Here is a 21870-nt window from a genome sequence, read left to right on the forward strand (position 1 = left end):
ACCAAATAGGCTCTGGGACAGCTTCTTTCACCAGGCCATCAGACTGATTAACTCGCGCTGATCTGAGTGTATTTCTATGCTTCATTGACTGTTCTATTTATTATAAATTACTATGATTGCACATTTAGACAGAGATATAACTTAAAGATCTTTACTCATGTATGTGAAGAATGTAAGAAATAAACTCAATTCAATTCAAAAGCTACTGATGCTTTAAACTATGTAGTGGGTGCTATGCAGGTACTGTTGGTTGGATGCATGTGGCAGCTGCTTGTCTTCTTTGGCCACCAGCCCAGTATAGCAGATTTCATTGTGAACTTCTCAGTATCTGGCTGTCCATCATTTTCATTTTCTTCTAAAAGGTTGCCATATCACAGTGTATGTTAACCACAAACCCCTCATGCACTTGATGGCAAAATATCAGACCATTGGTCTGCACAGCAGTAAAGCCCCCTAGCCTACATATGAGTACACACTGATATCCAACATATCAAGCAGGAAAATAATGCCATTGCTAATTGCCCCTCACAGTCAGCTGTTGATGATTTGCTACCTACAAATGTTGTTTCATGGTACTGGTAAGATACCACCAAGCATGTCTCAACTTCATTGTCCTCTCCTAGTTCAACTGCTCCGGAATTGAGGTCCTAGTTATACTCGAGTGATTATAAGGCAAACATTAAAAGCTTCAAGGATGTCCAACATTTCCACTAATCTCAAAGAGTTTTTGGACCATGACCACTCAAAGTCAAGAAGATAGATTTGGCATGGTATTGAGAACTTATGAGTTTGTGTATTAAGAACACACAGAAACCATCTGTAAGCAAAAGATGCTCTGCACCAGCTCATAAGTGTCCCACTTGACTGCTCTATGAACCATCCTTTATATTAACTGTGGAAGAATAGACTATTCCTACTTAGTCTTCACCAGAACCCACAAAACCATTGTGGAAGTGAGTTAATTTTTATCCTAATGAACTGCCTAAGAAGAAGAGAACAATGCCTAAATTATTGTTGATTTTCACATTGAAGCCTGTTCTCTCCTTCAGTACCTTCAGAAAGAGCATGGGAAGCTGCTGGGAAGATGGAAGCGGGTGCTGATTGGGAGGAAACAGTGACAAAGGAAGAGAAAATGAGAGCCTCCAAGGCCTGTGTAGAGAAAAGGAACAGATGAGAGAAAGAAAATAACAGACAAAAAATCATCTAGTGTTTCAACATCAAAGATTTCAAAGGCTTCTTTCCCTGCCTGAAGGACTTTGCATGTTCTGGCTTCTCACTGAATCTTTTACTTACAGTTTATAAATATCAGTTAAATATCTGAGTTTGGTTCATGTCTGAGGTTGGTTGGTTTTGTTCAACTGAAAGCTGGAAAATGAGCAGCATAGAAATGGAGTAGAACATTGAGAGGTTTTGATGGGTTTCATACTTAGAAAAAATCAATTAGGCAACAATGGTGTCCATATTTAAGGAAAACACATGGCTGATTTTATAATAGTAAACAAAACTGTACCAAAGATGAATGTTTTAGAGGTATTATATTCAGACAATGAACATTTTAGTATTCCATTTTTGTAGACTACTTGCTATGCCTGCTGAACAGGCACATCTAAGTTCTGAGCTGCTAATTGCTATATTATTTCCATACATAATCATCTTGATTCAACTGCTTATGCTTTGAAGACTTGCCACAGGAAGATAGGAAAGACCTTAAGATATAAAGGTAGAATTAGACCATTTGTCCCATGGAGTATGCTTCACCATTTGATCATGACTGATTTATTATTCCCCCTCAAGCCCGTCTTTCTCACCTTCTGTCCGTAATCTTTGACTCCCTTTCTTATCAAGAACATATCAACTTCTGCTTTAAATATACCAAATGACTTACTCTCCTCCGTCTTCTGTGGCAATGAATTCCACAGATTCAAGACCCTCTGGCTAAAGAAACAACACCTCATCTTTGTTATATAGGGACATCCTTTTATTCTGAGGCAGTGCCTTTTGGTCCCAGACTTTTTCACTGCTGGAAACATCATCTGTACATCCACTCTGTTTAAGCTTTTCAATATTTGGTAGGTTTCAATAAGAACCACCCTCATCCTTCTAAACTCCAGCAAGTACAGACCAAGAGCTGCCAAACACTCGATTTACACTGACAATTATATTCCTGGGATCGTTCTAGTAAATCCCCTCTGGACATTCTCCTTTGCCAGTGTATCCTTTCTTGGAATACTCCAAACATGGTCTGACATCATATAAGTCCTCAGCATTACATCCTTGCTCTTGTATCCTGGTCCTCTTGAAATGAATGTTAATATTGTATTTGCCTTCCTTGCTACTGATTCAAACTGCCAGCTAACTTTTAAGGAATCCTGCACTTGGACTCCTAAGTCCCTTTGCACCTCCAAATTCTGAAATCATTCCTTAGTTAGAAAATAGTCAGTGCTTTTATTCTTCCACCAAAGTGCCTGACTGTACAATTCCCTCCACTGTAATCTACCTGCCACTTCTTTGCCCATTCTCCCAACCTATCCAAGTTCTTTTGCAGACTCTCAGCTTCCTCAATATTACCTGTCCCTCTACTTATCTCAGTATTGCTTGTCCACAAAGCAATCAAATCTGTTGCTTGGAATTTTTTAATTTATTTGTTTAAAGGATGTGGGCGTTGCCAGCTAAGTCAGCATTTATTGCCCATCCCTAGTTGCCCTTGGGAAGGTGATGATTAGCTGCCTTCTTGAACCGCTGCAGTCCCTGAGGTGTAGGTACACCCACAGTGCTGTTAGGATTATTAATGTAAAAAGTAGCTGCCCCAACACTGACTCCTGGGGAATGCCATTAGTTATCTGCAGCTAATCAGAAAATGCTTCCTTTATTCCCAATCTTTGCCTTCTGCCAGTCAGCCAATCTTCTATTCATGCTAGTATCTCCTGACAGTGACAATGTAATGATGCTTTTCTGTTGTGAAAGTTTCAACTGTGTTATCCCTTGACCTTTAAAATTCTGATAAAAGCAATTAATGGTCTTGATTAAGAGCTTTGTTGATCCACTAAGTATATTATTATATTCTTGTCATGATACTTCATTATGTCATAATGAAGAAATGAACCTCGTCCTGTGTTGTGCAAGATATTATTCTCTCCTGAGGCAAATTAATAAACTGCCTTATTATTGTCACGTGCTGAGGTAGAGTGAAAAACTGTTCATACAAATAAATTCATAACAATATACTGAGGTAGCACAAGGTGAAACAAATACAGAATGTAGAATAAAGTGCTACAGTTGCAGAGGGGGTACAGTGCAGGTATTCAGTAGGATGCACGGTCATAACGAGGTAGGTTGTAAGTGAAGAGGCTACTTTATCGTGCTGGAAAACTGTCCAATAGCCTTATAATACCTGGAAAGAAGCTGTGCTCGACCCTAATGGTTGTGCTTTTAGGTTTTTGTATCTACTGCCCGATGGTAGGGGGCAGAGAAGAAATAATGTCCATGATGGGTAGGGTCTTTGATTATGCTGGCTGCTTTATTGAGGCAGCAAGAAGTGTACACAGTGTTACACAGTTGTCAGTTGGTTCCTCGGTTTCATAACTTGCAGACCCCAGTCAGTTCAGATTAACTAACAACGTCTCCTTCACAATCTCCATTCACACAGATGCACCACAAGACTGTGTGCTTAGCCACTTCCGTCCTCCCCCTCCCCACCTCGCTCTACTCACTTTATGCATAGAACTGTGAGGCTATGCATAGCTCCGGTGCTGTGTTTAAGTTTGCTGATGACAATACTGTCATTGGCTGAATCAAAAGGAGTAGGGAATCAGTATATAGGAGGGAGATTGAAGATCTGGCTGAGTGGTGCCACAACAATAACCTCTCACAGAGGTTTGCACATTGAGTTGCAGTGAGGAATGAAACCAAGTGTGAATAAAATTGTTTAAACAGAAGGTGGCTTGGCCAAACAAATTGTGTTACATTTGTGGCAGGGGCCCATGTACACCAGACCAATTCATGTTTAAAGTGAAACTTGCAGAAAATGCAGCACAATTCCTTAAAAGTTGTGTCATAGGTAGATAGGGTCGTAAAGAGAGCTTTTGGTACATTGGCCTTTATAAATCTAAGTATTGAGTATAAGAGTTGGAATGTAATGGTGAGGTTGTATAAGACATTGGTGAGACCAAATTTGGAGTATTGTGTGCAGTTTTGGTCACCTAATTACAGGAAGGATATTATTAAGGTTGAAAGAGTGCAGAGAAGGTTTACAAGGATGTTGCTGGGACTTGAGAAACTGAGTTACAGAGAAAGGTTGAATAGGTTAGGACTTTATTCCCTGGAGTGTAGGAGAATGTGGGGTGATTTGATAGAGGTGTATAAAATTATGATGGGTATAGATACAGTGAATGCAAGCAGGCTTTTTCCACTGAGGCTAGGGGAGAAAAAAACCAGAGGTTAAGGGTGAAGGGGGAAAAGTTTAAAGGGAACATTTGGGGGGGGGGGGGGTTTCTTCACACAATGGTGGGAGTGTGGAATGAACTGCCAGATGAAGTGGTAAATGCGGGCTCACTTTTAACATTTAAGAAAAACTTGGACAGGTACATGGATGAGAGGTGTATGGAAGGATATGGTCCAGATGCAGGTCAGTGGGACTAGGCAGAAAAATGGTTTGGCACGGCCAAGAAGGGCCAAAAGCCCTCTTTCTGTGCTGTAATGTTCTATGGTTCTAATACAAAAAGCATGTTGGCAGACAAAAAAAAATTGCATAGGGAAGATAGAAAAGTAAAACGTCAAGTTGCAATTTCATAAAAAGAACACTAAGCTGCATGTGGTTGATGAATAATCTGAAAATCATGAGAGTGATACGGTATTGGGTAACCTTGAGATTTACAATATGAAAACTAACAGGAGACAAGCAATACAGCTCACACCAAAGTGAACAGCGTTCATTAAAATGGAATTGGACTCTAGCTCAGCTGTTTCAGTCTTTCCACAAAATGAGCTTGAACAGCATTTCAAAGATACTGAACTGAAGCCTTCAGATATCCAACGATGAACTTGTACTGGAGAGAGTTGATTCCTGTGGGATTGCCATTCGTAATAATGAAATACAACAGCCAACAAGCCACATTCTTGGATGTGGTAAAAGTAGGAGGGCCAGCATTGTGTGGCTGTGATTGGCTAAGACAATGACAGCTTAGTTGGAGATCCACTCACCATTTGCATGCCACATCCTTTGCAAAAGAGTCAACTGAAAACGAATTTGAAAAGGTACTTGATGATACCATAGCAGTGTTCAAAGATGGCATCAGAAAACTCAAATATATCAAGGGTAATATAGTGTTAAATGAAATACCACACCCGAGTTTTACAAAGCCCTTCTGGTTCCTTATACTGTCTGTGCTAAAGTAGCCAGTGAGCTAGGTTGCATGGAAGCTGAAGGAATTTTTTCCAAGGCTGCATGGACCTATGGGCAATGCCAGTTGTCCCAGTAGCCAAGGAGAATGGGTCTGTCAGGACCTATGGTGAATATAAGGTCACCATCAACCCAGTACTGTAAGTAGATCAATACCCTCTGCCCAGGATAGAGGATATCTTTGCAAATCTTTCAGGAGGAAAACACTTCAGCAAAGAGGACAGCTGAATGTGACTTGCAGATGGACATCTAAGAAGGGTCCAAAGTGTTTCTCACCGTAAACACTCCCAAAAGGCTTTATAACTATTAATAGGCTTATTTTTGGAGTAGCATCTGCAGCTGCACACTGGCAGTAAGCTATGGACCAGGTGTTGCAAGGCTGCCCAGGTGCTTGGTGTTATCTGGATGACAGCATTGTTAGTGGTGAGGTTGATAAGGAACATCTCCAAAACCCTAAGGTAGTGTTAAAAAGATTAGAAAATTCTGTCTCAGAGCATGATGCAATGAGTATGAATTCTTTAAACGAAGTATCATTTATTGTAGACACACCTTTGATAGCGAAGAATTAGACAAGTGTGCTCAGAAAATTCAAGCAGTAGTGGATGTCCCAAGGTCAAAGCATGAGTCAGAGTTGTGATCCTTTTTAGGATTTGTCAATTACTATACAGGTTCTTGCCAACCTGGCTATTGTGCTCCATTCCTTGAACACATTTCTACAGCTCGGGAAGAAATGGCAATGGACAAAGCAGTGTGAGGTAGTTTTCCAAAAGGGAAAGGAATTGGTGATGTCAGAAGCTGTACTCGCATTATGATCCACCTTGTCCAGTGAAGCTTTCCTGTGATGCTTCACCTTATGGTAATGGTCCAGTTATGTCACATGTTATGTGTGATGGAAGTGTACAGTCCGTAGCCTTTGCATCATTTTCTCTTACAACTACAGGGAAGAATTATGCACAGATTGACAATAAGGCATTGAGTCTGGTCGTGGGTGTAAAACATTTCAATGAGTATGTGTATGAGGCAGAGTTTACCCTCATTATCGATCATCAACCACTAGTGTCCATTTTCAGTCTACAGAAGGGTGTTCCACTAATGGCAGCAGCACAAATGCAGAGATAGGCTCTGGTTCGTGGAGGACACAATTACAAGATCAAATAAAGAGGACAACTAATCATGGGAAATCTGATGGATTGTCCCATTTACTCTTGGAAAAGGAAATACCTAAAAATTCATTTTCTACTTACAAAATTTAAGTAAATACATTGTCTACTATTTCAATTTGTTTAAAAGCATTTAAAAGCAAAATTTAACTGTTCTAAATGGTATTATTTTAAAAAATCTTCACATTTTAATTAACTTTATTCATGGTCCTGCCTGTGGTATTGGTTTATTATTGTCACATACACCAAAATACAGTGAAACTTTTTTTTTGCATACAATTCATAAAGATCAAATCATTCTACAGTGCATTGAAGTAGAACAATGTAAAACAATAACAATGGAGAATAAAGTGTAAGGGGCAGGTAAACAATGCCCCCTTTCCTCTTACAGATTTGTTTCTTTTTATATTTCCTTTTTGTCTTTAGAATAGTAATATTTAAATTTTGTACTTTTACCACCTTTACACTGTCTACTATTTCAATTTGTTTCCAACTGAAACTGTGTATGTTTAATATGCCATAATCGTTGTTCACCCTTCAATCATGATGTAGAAACCAAGAGATACATTTAGAAACATGGTCTCAAATATTGCCACCCTCCTACTTTAATTCTCTAACCCATTCCCATTTTGATCTGTCTTTCTTTGTAGTTTTCTAATGATCATCAGGGTAATTGGAAGAATGAGCATCAAGATATTTCCATTTGACACATTAAAACCTTTTGGACACATTCAGATAATGATACTTACTGTATTTGCATTTACCTTGGATCTACTATATCTTGTATCATTGCACCCAATTTTATCTTCTCAGTATTATCATCCCTTTTGTCATCTAGCCTCTTATTTTTTTAACCGTGACATTTATCAAAGAAACTCAGTAGGTGTTGTACTTTGCATGAGGTGTCAGTGAATTTTAATTTCCATTGAGCTTCCTTAACAATCTGACTCAGACTCTTAAACAAAATGAATTTTGTCTGTGTAGATTGCCATTCAGTTAACTCAATACTGTAAAACTCAACTTTTTAAAAACATTTGTATTGCTTTTATTGTAAGTTTGTGTGTATTCCAGTTTTGCATTTTGAACTTGTTGGGGTGTGTAATTTGTTTGCTAAAAATTGTTCTTTTTTTCATTCTTTGAGAATCCTTTAAAATAGTTGGCTAAGCAATACCTTGCTGGTTGCCTAAAGTTCCCCTGAGAGCAATCATTAACTCTTCATTGTTGATTTTTCCTGTTGCATTTTTCACTCTTTTTAGTCCATTTAATGGAGCAGCCGTCTTTAATTGTTAGACCAATAGATCTGTAAATCAGTACATGCAGGTATTTAGACTATAAGATATAGAAGCAGAATTAGGCTTTTTGGCCCACCAAGTCTGCTCTGCCATTTCATGATGGCTGATCCAATTTTCCTCTCAGCCCCAATCCTTCCCTTCATGGCTTGACCAATCAAGAATCTAGCAACCTCTGCCTTAAATATACATAAAGACTTGGCCTCCACAGCTGCTTGTGGCAAAGTCAACAAATTCACCACTCTGGCTAAAGGCAAAGAATCCCACAGTTTCACCACTCTTACTAAAATTATTAGTGAAGTCAACAGAGAAAAATAAAACAGAAGTTCAGATTTAAAAAGTCCATCATTTTTGCAATTTGACCAGCTGAAATTGGTTTTGCACCCAACCAAAAAATGGGTATAATTAAGCCAGCTTTCCTTTCTTGGTGATTACTTAGGTTGCTTATATGTTGGAAAAAGGCAGGACTGGGTTTTGTATTGATTCAATTCATGCCTTTTATACAACTTCTCTAAATTACTGACTTCTTTTCACTGTAGGCCCCGGCACCCAAGGGCAGAATTTGTAGGCTCATTGGCAAAGAAATACTCAGAACTTGATAAAGATGATGAAGCTGTTCTGAACCTCATTGCAAAGTCCAACTGGGATATGAATATACCTGCAAGAATCACAGGTTCAGTGAAAAATAATCCTGAGGCCGAGTTGCATAAAATGCAAGGTAAGAATGTTGTGAAATGTATTTTCATCATCACTTTCAATAAAATACGCAGGCACTTTTATTAGTGGAAGGATTTGCATTGTTAATTCAGTGAGAGGAAATATCAGACCAAAGACCAATTTCAATGTAAATTTTTTATCAAAGTACATGTATGTCACCATGTATAACCTTGAGATTCATTGTCTTTGTCTTGCAGGCATACTCAGTAAGTGCATAGAATAATAACCATAATAGAATCAATGAAAGACTGCACCAACCAGTGTTGCAAAAGACAACAAACTGTGTAAATACAAAAAGGGAGAAAAAACAATAATAAATCAATAAGCAATATCAAGAACATGAGATGAAGAGTCTTTGAAAGTGAGTCCATAGTTTGTGGGAACATTTCAGTGATGGGGCAAGTAAAGTTATGCCCTTTGATTCAAGAGTTTGATGGTTGAGGGGTATTAACTGTTCCTGAACCAGGTGGTGTGAGTTCTGAGGCTCCCGTGCTGCCTTCCTGATGGCAGCAGCAAGAAGAGAGCACGTGCTGGGTGGTGGGGATCCCTGATGATGGATGCTGCTTTCCTACAACAGCGTGTTTGTGTAGATGTGCTCAATGGCGTGGAGAGCTTTACCCATGATGGACTGGGCCGTTTCCACTACTTTTTGTAGAATTTTCTGTTCAAGGGTTAGGGTTAGCTGGCATAAATAATTATTTTTTGTATTTTCCAATGATTAATTGGTTATTTTTTGCTGATTCTTTCATCATAGATGAAGTCATCCAACCAAAGTGCAAAGCACTATATAGTTTCTTTTTTCTTATCTATGATTAAAATACTTATCCTTTTAAAATCAGAAGCTTTTGAAAAAAATTGAATCTATAACCTTCAAAGTGCAATTTCCTTCACAACCAATGAAAAAGCAAGAAAAAAAGGCTAATTATTCAGCACCAGAGAAAATTTATGAAACTAATTTTTCTAGTTTGCCTTATGAAGAAAGGTTGGCTTAATACTACCTCAACCATATTTCTTTATCTCTCTCTCACAGCCTCTACAAATATTGTTTACTTTGTCATGTATGTAAATTATGTATAATTTATGTATGTTTGGTGGTGGGATCAAGGATCTTGCCACCAAACATATCTTTACCTTCCTTGCCCACCCCCCACCTCCAGCTTTTTGCATGGATCACCCCCTCTGTGATTTCCTTGTCCATTCGTCCCTCCTGGAACTTATCCCTGCAGGCGGCCAAAGTGGCTCACCTGCTTATTAACCTCCTCCCTCATTTCCATTTAGCCCCTCAAGTTGAGGCAAAACTTCACCAGCGAATCTGCTGGGGAAGACTATTGTGTCTGGTATTCCCAATGCAGCCTCCTCGTGAATTGGGGGACTGCATCATCAAGCACCTCTGCTCCCTCTGCCATAAGCAAAACTTCCTGGTGGCCAAACCTTTTAGTTCTGATTCCAATTCCCATTTCAACTCGTCAGTCCACAGCCTCCTCTTGTGCAACCTTATATTCCGTCTCGGTAGCCTCTAACCTGATGGCATGAACATTGATCTTTCTTTCTGGTTTAAAAAAAAAATTCCCTCCACCTCCCGTCTTCTTCTATTCCATGTTCTGGCCTGTTACCTCTTCTCACTTCTTATCACCTCCTCCTTCCCTTTCTCCTATGGTTCACTCTCCTGTCCTATCAGATTCCTTCCTCTTCAGCCCTACCCATCTGACTTCACCTTTCACTTTCTAGCTATCTTCCTTCCCCTACCTCCACCTTTTTACTCTGGGATCTTCCCTTTCCTTTCCAGTCCTAAAGTTGGGTCTCAGACGAAACGTGGACTGTTTATCCTTTTCCAGACATGCTGCTGACCTGCTGAGATCCTAAGACTATCAGCCACTACCCCCTCAGTGCAATGTGCAGGAAAATTCTGAAAACAAATGGCCAAGTCACTGTGAATCCCGTGCATCTTACTCTTCCATATGGGCCCACCACAGGGGACCTTGTTGAATCTCTTAATAAAGTCTCGATAGACAACATCTAACCTCACAGATCACCTTGGTCAACTCCTAGGAAAACTCGATGAACTTGTAAGATAGGACCTGTCCCACAGAAAGTCATAATAACACACCGTGTGTGTTGCTTTGGATTTCCAGCACCTGCAAACCTACTCATATTTGAGAAAGTCATGTTGTTTACATAAACAAACTAACATAAATTATACACAAACACAAGAAATTCTACAGATGCTGGAAATCCAAATCAATGCATACAAAATACTAGAGGATCTCTGCAGGTCAGCAGCATGTACTGTATTTCTTGTGTTTATGTTAGTTTGTTTATGTAAACAAATTGACTTTCTGTGGGACAGGTCCTATCTTACAAGTTGATCGAGTTGTCCTAGGATCTGTGAGGTTAGATGTTGTCTATCCAGACTTTAGTAAGAGATTCAACAAGGTCCCTCGGGGAGTTAAGCCTTCCCTCAGTGGGGAGGAGGAATATGAGACTTGGGTGGAGTAGACGTCTTAGTTATTGTATGAGAGACAGTGCTCAGATAATATGAAAAGAAAGTGACTGGTAGAGACTCTAGGCTGCTGAGGTCCTTAAAGGCAGAGAACCTGTTGGTTCGAAACATAAGCATCAGAAGAAGTCTATGGCACAATAGACAGCCCAGGAGCTGATAATGAGGTTCAGGCACACGATCCTTTCAGGGTAGGTCTTTATGGTTAGCACCAGTGGAGATGGAAGAAGTTCGGCAGCATCTGCTGAAGCCGAAGGAGGCTGGAATTACCACTAAGTCAAGGAGTCCCTATGTGTCACCCATAGTGATGGTGAGAAAGAAGAATGGGAAGGTACGAATGTGTGTTAACTATCAGACACTGAACCAACATACAGTCCCCGATTAATGTACTGTTCCGAGGATTGAGGATGCTCTGGCTTGCCTAAGTGGAGCTAAATGGTTCAATTTGTTGGACCAAAGGAGTGAGTATATCACATACCCATGAGAGAAGTTGACAAAGAGAAGGTGGCAGTTATATGCTCACTTGGACTCATTTAGTTTGGAAGAACGACCCAGGGCATATCAGGGTTACCGGCTACTTTCCAACGTGTCATGGAGAATTGTGTTGATGACATGAACTTGCTTGAGATACTGGTGTGCTTAAATGATCTCATAGTATTTGGGTAAACACTGGAGGAGCACGAGATGAGGCTAATGAAGGTGCTAAACTGCCTGAGAGCTGATGGGTTAAAACTGTCACTGGACGTGTCCATCCAAGATAGATGCGGTGCTCATATGGCCAAGACACGAGAATATGAGTGCTCTGCGGTCATTCCTTGGATTCTGTGAGGACTACTCCGAAGTAAGCCACCCTTTGAACCAGCTTCTGTGTGGTTACCCTCCCATGGGGAAGAAAGGGAGGAGAAAGAAAGGAGAAAGTAAAGTTTATCTCAGCCCTTCAGAGACTTTAAGGGAAAGATGGGAGAGGCCTTTCAGCTGTTGAAAAAGTTCTGACAAGATCACCTGTGTTGGCTTTTGCAAACCCCCAGTTGCCATATGTGCTGCATACCGATGCCAGCCATGAGGGTTTAGGGGGTGTTCTATATCAGGAACTGGGCAAAGGATTGAGACTCATTGCTTTCGTCAGCCGGAGTCTGTCTGCCTCTGAACAAGGCTACCCTATGCACAAATTGGAGTTTCTGGCATTGAAATGGGCTGTGGTGGATGTTAAGTGACTATACGGTGCCAAGTTTAGGTGAGGACTGATGACAATCCACTGACTTATATCCTGACCTTAGCGATGTTGAATGCCAGAGATTGAATGGTTGGCAGTATTGTCTGCTTATGATTTCAGCCTGAATTATCAGCTGAGGAGCTGGATCATTGATGCAGCTGCATTGGCCCAAAGTTTGCATGAGGTGCTGGAAATGGCCAAAGAATGAGAGAGTGTTCCATTCTCTGGTGTTAAAGCAATGTGCCAGTTTCCCTCAGCGGGGAAATCAGGCAAGGCTAAAGCAGGACGGAGCTGTGGATCATTTGGGATCTTCTGGTTGTGCCATTCCACAAGCTTATTGCAACTTTACCCCTCTGGATATGAAGCAGTTCCCTTCTTTGAGTGCTGCAGAATTGGCAGCAGCCCAGCAAGACGACCCCTGTATAGGTGCCCTTCAGTCATCTGTTGCAAAAGGGGATATGGCCCAATTTGAAAAGATGAAACACCCTACCATACCCCTACTGATGATAGAATGGAACAAACTGGAGTTGAGGAACCAGATTTTATACAGGGTCACATCTCCTCCAGACTTGACCTTCATGTTCCTAGTTACTTTTTTCTCAGAAGCATCGGAGGATTGTGTTGAATTCACTTCACTTCAGGTCATTTGGGGTTTGACAAGACTTATGGATTGGTCCTAAATTGGTTCTACCAGCCCCGAATGAAGCCTGAGGTTGAAGAGTACTGTAAGTCGTGCATCTGATGCAGAGGAAGACACTGCCTAGGAAAGTTGCTCCATTGTCCCGTTTACAGAGTGCAGAGTGATCTAGTGTGTATGAATTTCCTTTCCATGGAGCCTGATTCAAGCAATGCTGCGAATGTCTTGGTCTTCACTAATAACTACACCAGATATGCTCAAGCTTTCCTCACAAAGAATCAGAGGACATCCACAGTTGCCAGAGTGCTATAGGGGAAGAAAATGTTGGCTGACTGACGCGAGTCTACTCCTTATGTAGTGTAGAGCCAGATGCCAAATGTGCCAATTTTCCGGGTGAAACCAGAAGATGGAAATGGCCCTATCAAAATTTTTCATCAGAATCACCTTTTACCCGTAGACAGTGAAGGGAACCTGGGCTCCAATGCAATGGGGATGAAGGTGAGCTCAGTCAGGTGACAGGGGAACCTGAGTTGTGGAAGGCACATGTAATCGACAGGGGTGGCATCCCCAAGTGTAACCCAGGTTAATTAAACCCAAAGATGTAATGTTAGAAAGTTCCACCTGTGGAAGGATGAAAATTAGGTTTACCAAAAAGAAAGGAGAATTTGAAAAAAAACCCTATGCGAGGGCTGGATGTAGCAATGGAAAAGGAGAGAAACAAAGCAACGGTTAGAAGCTGAAGACATGAACTGTTAACAGTGGAATTAGTAGTGAGTATGTTTACCCTACTAACTTGAAAACCTCAGGTTTGAAACCCCTGAAGGAGAGACAATAGTAATAAAAGATTTATTGAAGATTATTTTTATTGTTTGAAACAGTCCATATTTGCATGCAATAAAACTTAGACAAAACTCAAGCACAAGTTGACACCAGACAAGTAATAAGATATCACAAAATTGCCAAGGCAGTGACCATCTTCAGCAAGAGATGGTCTTGCCACCTCCTCTTGACATTGACCGACATTAGTATCAATAAGTTCTCCATCATTAATACCATTCAACAGAAACTGGACCAGCCAAATAAATAGGGCAATAAGTACTGATTAGGGGCTGGATGATAGTGGCAAGTTATTCATCTTCTAACCTTCCAAGGCTTTTCCACCATCCACAAATCAGAAGCATGACAGAATCCTCTTTCTTGGATGAATGTAGCACCAACTGCTCTGACAAAGTCCAACATGGTCATCAGAAGTCCCTCGGATTTCTGAAAGGTCCATGACCATTATCTCACTATTCCTGTTTTGCAGTATTTTTTTTGTAACTTATGGTAACTTTTTTAATTTTCATTGTACTACTATGGCAGAACAATAAATTTCACAATGTTTGTCAGTGATAATAAACTTGATTCTGATCCAAGACAAAGCTGCACACTTGATTCTCATTTCTTCAACTACCATATACATTCATTCCCTACATTACCGGCACACAGTGGTGTTAGTGTGCGCAAGTCACAAATTGTGCTGAAGTTCCTTGTCTGGGCTACCATAACAGCATTTCCCAAATCTATGACTTCTACTGCCACGAAGAATGAAGATGAGAAGACCACAGGACTAACACGAAAAAATTTTAAGGGCTGATTGCTAATGGTCTAAGTCATGAAACTCTCAGCACAATAGTTCTGTGAAAATAGCTTTACCTGAAACATGAGCAGTTCAAGAAGGTTGCATGCCATCATCTTTTCAAGATCTCTTAGTGAGTAGTATAAATTCTGGCCTGGTGACCAAGGCCCAGATCCTGAAAATACAATTTAAAGAAATTGTTTGGGAAAACAAAGCTAAACTTTTTGTTGCCTGCTCAGGATAAATTGCCCACAAATGAACATTAAAAACAGTCACTCGCTGAATTTGGGTTTTATCTACCTCTTCCTCCTCTGGTGTGGTAAATGTCATGATCTTCCATTCTACAAGCCATGTTTCCTCATAGTAGTCGACAAATAAAGAAGACAAGTTGGAAGCACAAACAAAATAGTGTGACTCAAAGAAAAGCTGTTGACTCAAACACATTTTCTTATTTTGGTGTTGAATGTTGCACAACATGTAATTAAATCCTACGATCTACTTACTGTGAATGTCACACATCATGGGGAAGTTACTTCCTTACAGTAAGTAGTTTGCAAAGACATACCAGAAAGGAAAGTCAAGTCAAACCATTGTATACAGTGATATTGGCACTGCAGATATCCTGGTCACACTTAATAACTTCAATGCAAATTTCAAAATACAAGTGTTCCCCCTTTTACAAAGGTAGAGCATTCCTAAGAAACCTTTCATAAGCCGAAATGGCATAAAGTAAAGAACCATTAATTTATATGGGAAAAATTTCTGTAAAAGCGAAAATCCTCTTTGTAGTGCGAAAACAGGTTACTAATGTAGGTCTTTTGTAAAAGCGAAGTGGTGTAAAGTGTACATTCGTAAAACGGGAGACACCGGTAACTACATTGCATATTATGTTTTGTTCGACTGACAACATTAAACTGAAAGGGAACAGTGTTTATACTAGGACTACTGAGCACATTTTAAATATTGTGATTAACTGCCCAATTTATTAAAATCTGAAAATTTCTGGCATATTTGTCATGGTATATATTTGAACAGCCAGACGTAGTGGTACATATTGGTATCAATGACATAGGGAGGAGATTCTGAAAACAGACTACAGGGAGTTAGGGAAGAAGCTGAGAAGCAGGACCACAAGAGTAGTAATCTCAGGATTACTGCCTGTGGCACGCGACAGTGAGTATAGGAATAAAGTAAGGTGGAGGATAAATGTGTGACTAAGAGATTGGAGCAGGGGGTAGGGATTCAGAATTCTGGATCATTGGGACCTCTTTTGGGGCAGGCATGACCTGTACTATAAGGATGGGTTGCACTCGAATCCAAGGGGGTCAGTATCCTGATAGGGAGGTTTGCTAAGGCTGTTGGGGAGAGTTTAAACTAGGAGGGTGGGAACCAAATTGAAGAGACGGAGGAAGGGGAAGTTGGCTTACAAATAGAGAAAGCTTGCAGGCATTGTGAGAGGGAGGACAGGCAGGTGATGGTGAAGGGATGCACTCAGACTGATGGTTTGAGATGTGTCTATTTTAATGCAAGATGCATAATGAACAAAGCGGATGAGCTTAGAGCCTGGATCAGGACTTGGAGCTATGATATTGTGGCCATTACAGAGACTTGGATGGCTACTTTAAAGTTTCAGAAAGGACAGGGAGGGAGGCCAAAGAGTTTAGGGGCATGGCACTGCTGATCAGAGATAGTGTCATGGCTGCAGAAAAGGAGGAAGTCATAGAGGGATTGTCTACTGAGTCTCTGTGGGTGGAAGTTAGAAATAGGAAGGGGTCAATACTGGGTGCTTTTTTTAGACCACCCAATAGTAACAGCGACATCGAGGACAGATAGGGAAACAGATTCTGGAAGGGTGTAATAATAATAGGGTTGCTGTGATGGGAGATTTTAATCTCCCCAATATTGATTAGCTCCTCCCTAGAGCAAGGAGTTTAAATGGGGTGGAGTTTGTTAGGTATGTTCAGGAAGGTTTCCTGATACAATATGTAGATAAGCCTACTGTACAAGAGGAGAGGCTGTACTTGAGCTGGTATTGGAAAATGAACCTGGTCAGGTGTCAGGTCTCTCAGTAGGAGAGCATTTTGTAGATAGTGAGTACAAATCTATCTCCTTTACCATAGCATTGGAGAGGGATAGGAGCAGGCAAGTTAGGAAAATGTTTAATTGGAGTAAGGGGAAATATGAAGTTATCAGGCAGGAAACTGGAAGTATAAATTGGGAACAGATGTTCTCAGGGAAATGTATGGCAGAAATGTGGCAAATGTTCAGGGGATATTTGCGCGACATTCTGCATAGGTACATTCCAATGAGACAGAAAGGAGGGTAGGGTACAGGAACCATTGTGTACAAAGGCTATGGAGAATCTAGTAACAAAAAAGCTTACAAAAGGTTTAAAAAAAACTAGGTAATGATAGAGAGCTAGAAAATTATAAGGTGAGCAGGAAGGAGCTTAAGAATGAAATTAGGAGAGCCAGAAGTGGCCATTGGAAGGCCTTGGCAAGCAGGATTAAGAAAAACCCCAAGGCATTCTACAAGTATGTGAAGAGCAAGAGGATAAGACGTGAGAGAATAGGACCAATCAAGTGTGACAGTGGAAAAGTGTGTATGGAACCAGAGGAGGTAGTGGAGGTACTTAATGAATACTTTGCTTCAGTATTCACTACGAAAAACGACCTTGATAATTGTAGGGATGACCTACAGCAGTTTGAAAAGCTTAAGCATAAAGACATTAAGAAAGTGGATACCTTGGAGCTTTTGGAAAGCATCAAGTTGGATAAGTTACCGGGACTGGATGAAATATACCCTAGGCTACTGTGGGAAGCGAGGGAGGAGATTGCTGAGCCTCTAGCAAGTGGCAAATGGAATTCAACCCAGATAAGTATGAGGTGGTTCATTTTGGCAGGTCAAATATGTGGTAGAATATAGTATTAATGGTGAGACTCTTGATAGTGTAGAGGATCAGAGGGATCTTAGGGTGCAAGTCCACAGGGCACTCAAAGCTGCTGCACATGTTGGCTGTGTGGTTAGGAAGGGATACAGTGTATTGGCCTTCATCAGCCATGTGATTGAGTTCAAGAACTGAACATCATCCCTGCCAGTGTTCTTTTCCAATCTATTCTAATCAACTCCTCTCTCATGCCTCTACCTTTTTCTCTTTTCTCCTTTTCAAATTTCAGGGTGAATTTGATCATATTATGATCACTTGCCCTTAAGGGTTCTTTGACCTTAAGCACTCTAATCAATTCCAGTTCATTTCACAACACCCAATGCAGAATAGCTGTTCCTCTGGTGGGCTCTATCACACGCTGCCCTAAAAAACCATCTCGTAGGCATTCTAGAAATTACCCCTCTTGGAATCACGAATCAATCTGAATTTCCCAATCTACCTGCATATTGAAATCCCCCACGACTGCTGTAACATTGCCCTTCTGGCATGCATTTTCTATCTGGCATTGTAATTTGTAGACCACATCTTTACTACTGTTTGGAGGTGTGTATATAACACCCATCGGGATTTTTTTTACCCTTGCTGTTCCTTAGCTCTATCCACAACGATTCAACACCTTCCGACCGTATGTCACTCTTAGAATGCTTTAATTTCACTTTTTTACCAACAGAGGCATGACACCCCCTCTGCCTTCCTGCTATCCTTTCGATACAATGCTTATCCTGGGACTTTAAGTACTCAGCTATAATCTCCTTTCAGCCATTTTTCGCTGATGCCTACAACAGCATACTTGTCAATCAAACTGTGCTACAAGTTCATCAACTTTAATCTATATGCAGTGCACTAATATAACACCTTTAGACTGATATTCAGCCTTTTCAATTTTGTCACCTTTTACATTGCTACTCATCCAGTTGACTACAGTTTTGCCCTATCATCAGCCTCTCATTTCTAGGAGTTTTAGTACTTATTACATTTGCTTGTAAAACAACTACCTCATCTTCAGCACTATCAATCCGGTTGCCACCCCCCACCCCCACCAAATTAGTTTAAACCCTCCCGAACAACTACCTGCAAGGATATTGGACCCCCTCCAGTTCAGGTATAACCTGTCCTTTTTGTATTGGTCATACCTTCCCCAGAAGAGATCCCAATGATCCATAGATCTGAACTCCTGCCCCCTGCACCAGTTCCTCAGCCTTGCATTTACTGGCCAAACCATCCTATTCTTACCCTCACTGGCACGTGGAGTAAGCAGCAATCCAGAGATTACTACCCTGGAGATCCTGTTTCTCAGCTTTCTACCTAGCTCCCTAAAATCTCTCTTCAGGACCTCCTCACCTTGTCTACCTACTACTTCATTGATACCAATTTGCACCAAGACTTCTGGCTGCTTACCCTCTCCCATGAGAATGCCATAGAGACGATCCAAGACATCCCTGATCCTGGCACCAAGGATGCAACATACCATCTGGATGTCTATCGCAACCACAGAACCTTGTCTCTGTTCCTCTGATGAAGGAATCTCCTGTCAACACTGCAGTCCTCTTTAGCTCTCTGCTCTTCTGAGCCACAGCACCAGATTCAGTGCCAGAGACCAGGTCACTGTGACACTCCATGGTAGGTTATCCCCCTCAATAGCATTTACAGTTATATAGTTATTATTGAGAGGAGTGCCCACAGGTGTACTCTGCACTGGCTGTGCAATTTCCCCTCCTTCACTAAACAGTCACCCAGTTACCTGCAACCTAGAGGTAACTTCCTCCCTGTCTGTCACCTCCTCATTCTCCTGTGTAAACTGAAGGCCATTGAGCTGCAGCTCCAGTTCCTTAATACGTTCTTTTAAGAGCTGCAGCTTGGTGCACCTGGTGCAGATGTGTTTTATCTGGGAGATTGGAGGTCTCCCAGACTTCCCACACAGATTACAAAGCACTGCCCTTGGAGCCATTCTCACTTTTCTTGGCACTAATAAGGAATAAACAAATAAGAACAGAGAGTAATTTAAGTAGACAATCCACCTCACCCTAGCCTGTTAAGCCAAAACAGTGGCTGCTCCACTTGCAGCTTGCTATGTTTATTGGCCCTTTCTAATGAATCCCTCTTACTGATTGGTTGCTCCTCAACTCAGAGAATCTGCCACAAACACTGCCTTTGAAATCTCCATTACCACCCTGATATAAAAAGTAGTTCTTTTCGCGCGCCCTTAGTGTAGATTGCCCGAGCAGCTGCATCACTGCCTGGTTTGGAAATTGCACCATCTCGGATCGCAAGACCCTGCAGCGGATAGTGAGGTCAGCTGAGAAGATCATCGGGGTCTCTCTTCCTGCCATCACGGACATTTATACTACACGCTGCATCCGCAAAGGAAGCAGCATTATGAAGGACCCCATGCACCCCTCATACGAACTCTTCAGGAGGGACTTGCCATCTGGAAAAAGGCTTCGAAGCATTCGGGCTCTCATGACCAGACTATGTAACAGTTCCTTCCCCCAAGCTATCAGTGTCCTCAATACCTGAAGCCTGGACTGACACCTTGACCTATTGTCCTGTTTATTATTTATTGTAATGTCTGCACTGTTTTTGTGCACTTTATGCAGTCCTGTGTAGGTCTGTAGTCTAGCTTTCTCTGTGTTTTTTTTAATGTAGTTCAGCCGAGTTTTTGTACTGTGTCATGTAACACCATGGTCCTGAAAAACGTCTCATTTTTACTATATACTGTACCAGCAGTTATGGTCGAAATGACAATAAAAGTGACTTGACTTGACTCATATAGAATATGGTGAATACAATCAAATGAGAGCTATGCTGAAGCTGTACAAAATCTGCCTGACAACAGTATTCCTGAGTTTCTGATTCAGAATCAAGTTTAATATCACCAGCATATGCCGTGAAATTTTTTTTAACTTAGTGGCAGCAGTACAATGCAATACAGAATAATATAGGAATATAAATTTTAAAAAAGTAATGAGGTAGTTTTCATGGTTTCAATGTCCATTCAGAAATCGGATGGCAGAGGGAAAGAAGCTATTGCTGAGTCACTGAGTGTGTACTTTGAGGCGTCTGTATTCTTTCCTGATAGTAGCTGTGAGAAGAGGGCATATCCTGGGTGGTGGGGGCCCTTAATGATGGATGTCACCTTTTTTGAGGCAATATTCCTTGAAGATGTCTTGGACACTACAGAGGCTATTACTCATGATGGAGCTGACTAATTTTAGCACTCGCTGCAGCTTACTTTGATCCTGTGCGGTGGCCACACCAGACGGTGATACAGCCAGTCAGAATGTTCTCCATGGTATATCTGTAGAAATTTTTGAGTGTTTTAGGTGATATTCCGAATTTCCTCAAACTTCTAATGATATATAGCCGCTGTCTTGCCTTCTTTATAGCTGCATCAATATGCTGGGACCAGGTTAGGTCCTCAGAGATATTGACAACAGGAACTTGAAATTGCCCCCTCTCTTCACTCTGCTCTCTCTATAAGGATTGATGTGTGCTCCCCTCCTCTGAAGTCTACAGTCAGCTGTTATAAACGTAATAAGAGAGAATGTTCATTCACTTGAGATGATCCATAGGATATTTAAAAGGATATTATCAGGATTGGAGAATTATAGTTATCAGGAAAGATTAGATAAGCTAGCACTGTTTTCTTTAGATCAGATGAAGCTGAGGGGATTTGAATTGAGTAGCATCTGTGGAAGAAAATGGACATTTGATATTTCAGGTTGAGACCATTCATCTGGACTGAAGGGTAGAGGGGAACGAACCAGAATAAAAAAGGTGAAGAGAAGGGCTGGAGCAAGAGCTGGCAAGTAATAGGGGGATCCAGGTGAGAACAGGTAGAGAAGAAGAGAGTGGAAATAGCAAGAGAGTCTGGGAGGTGTTGTGTGAAGGTACTAAAGGTTTACAGGTAAGGTGAAAGGGATTTCTAGATCAAGGTAAGAGAGAAGGGACAGATTACCAGTATTTGGTGAATTCAGTGCAGGCAGTCCCCGGGTTACGTACGAGTTCCGTTCCTGAGTCTGCCTTTGAGTCGGATTTGTACGCAAGTCAAAACAAGTACATCTGGTATTATTTAGCATCAGTTAGTCAAACGTTTGTCTTAAGTGTTTTATATGCATAGAAAAGTAAAATATATACTATATAAGAAACTTATGTATTCCATTAATTAAGCCACTGCATTGCTTAGTAATAATTGTAACTTTCATCGGGGCAGGGCATTTCGCATGCTCCATTATTCTCATTTTATCCTTTAAAATTGTTCCGATCGTTGACTGACTGTAGCCTAACGCTTTTCTAATGACCAATAGCATTTCACCTCTTTCCAAACGCTTTATTATTTCCATTTTATTTTCAATCGCGATCGCTTCCCGTCAATGGAACAGAAATACTGCAGG

General features: G+C 41.0%; 1 protein-coding gene across 1 annotated transcript in view; it reads left to right on the plus strand.

The window, feature by feature from the left end:
- The window catches only part of cep72 (centrosomal protein 72), a 217609-nt gene that overhangs the window by 107897 nt on the left and 87842 nt on the right, over positions 1–21870 (plus strand). The window contains exon 7 of the mRNA XM_059944915.1: positions 8387–8565. Within this exon, the coding sequence (XP_059800898.1) occupies positions 8387–8565 (179 nt within the window). The remainder of the gene's footprint in view (positions 1–8386; positions 8566–21870) is intronic.

This window comes from Hypanus sabinus, chromosome 20 (genome assembly GCF_030144855.1).
Source record: "Hypanus sabinus isolate sHypSab1 chromosome 20, sHypSab1.hap1, whole genome shotgun sequence".
Classification (NCBI taxonomy): Eukaryota; Metazoa; Chordata; class Chondrichthyes; order Myliobatiformes; family Dasyatidae; genus Hypanus; species Hypanus sabinus.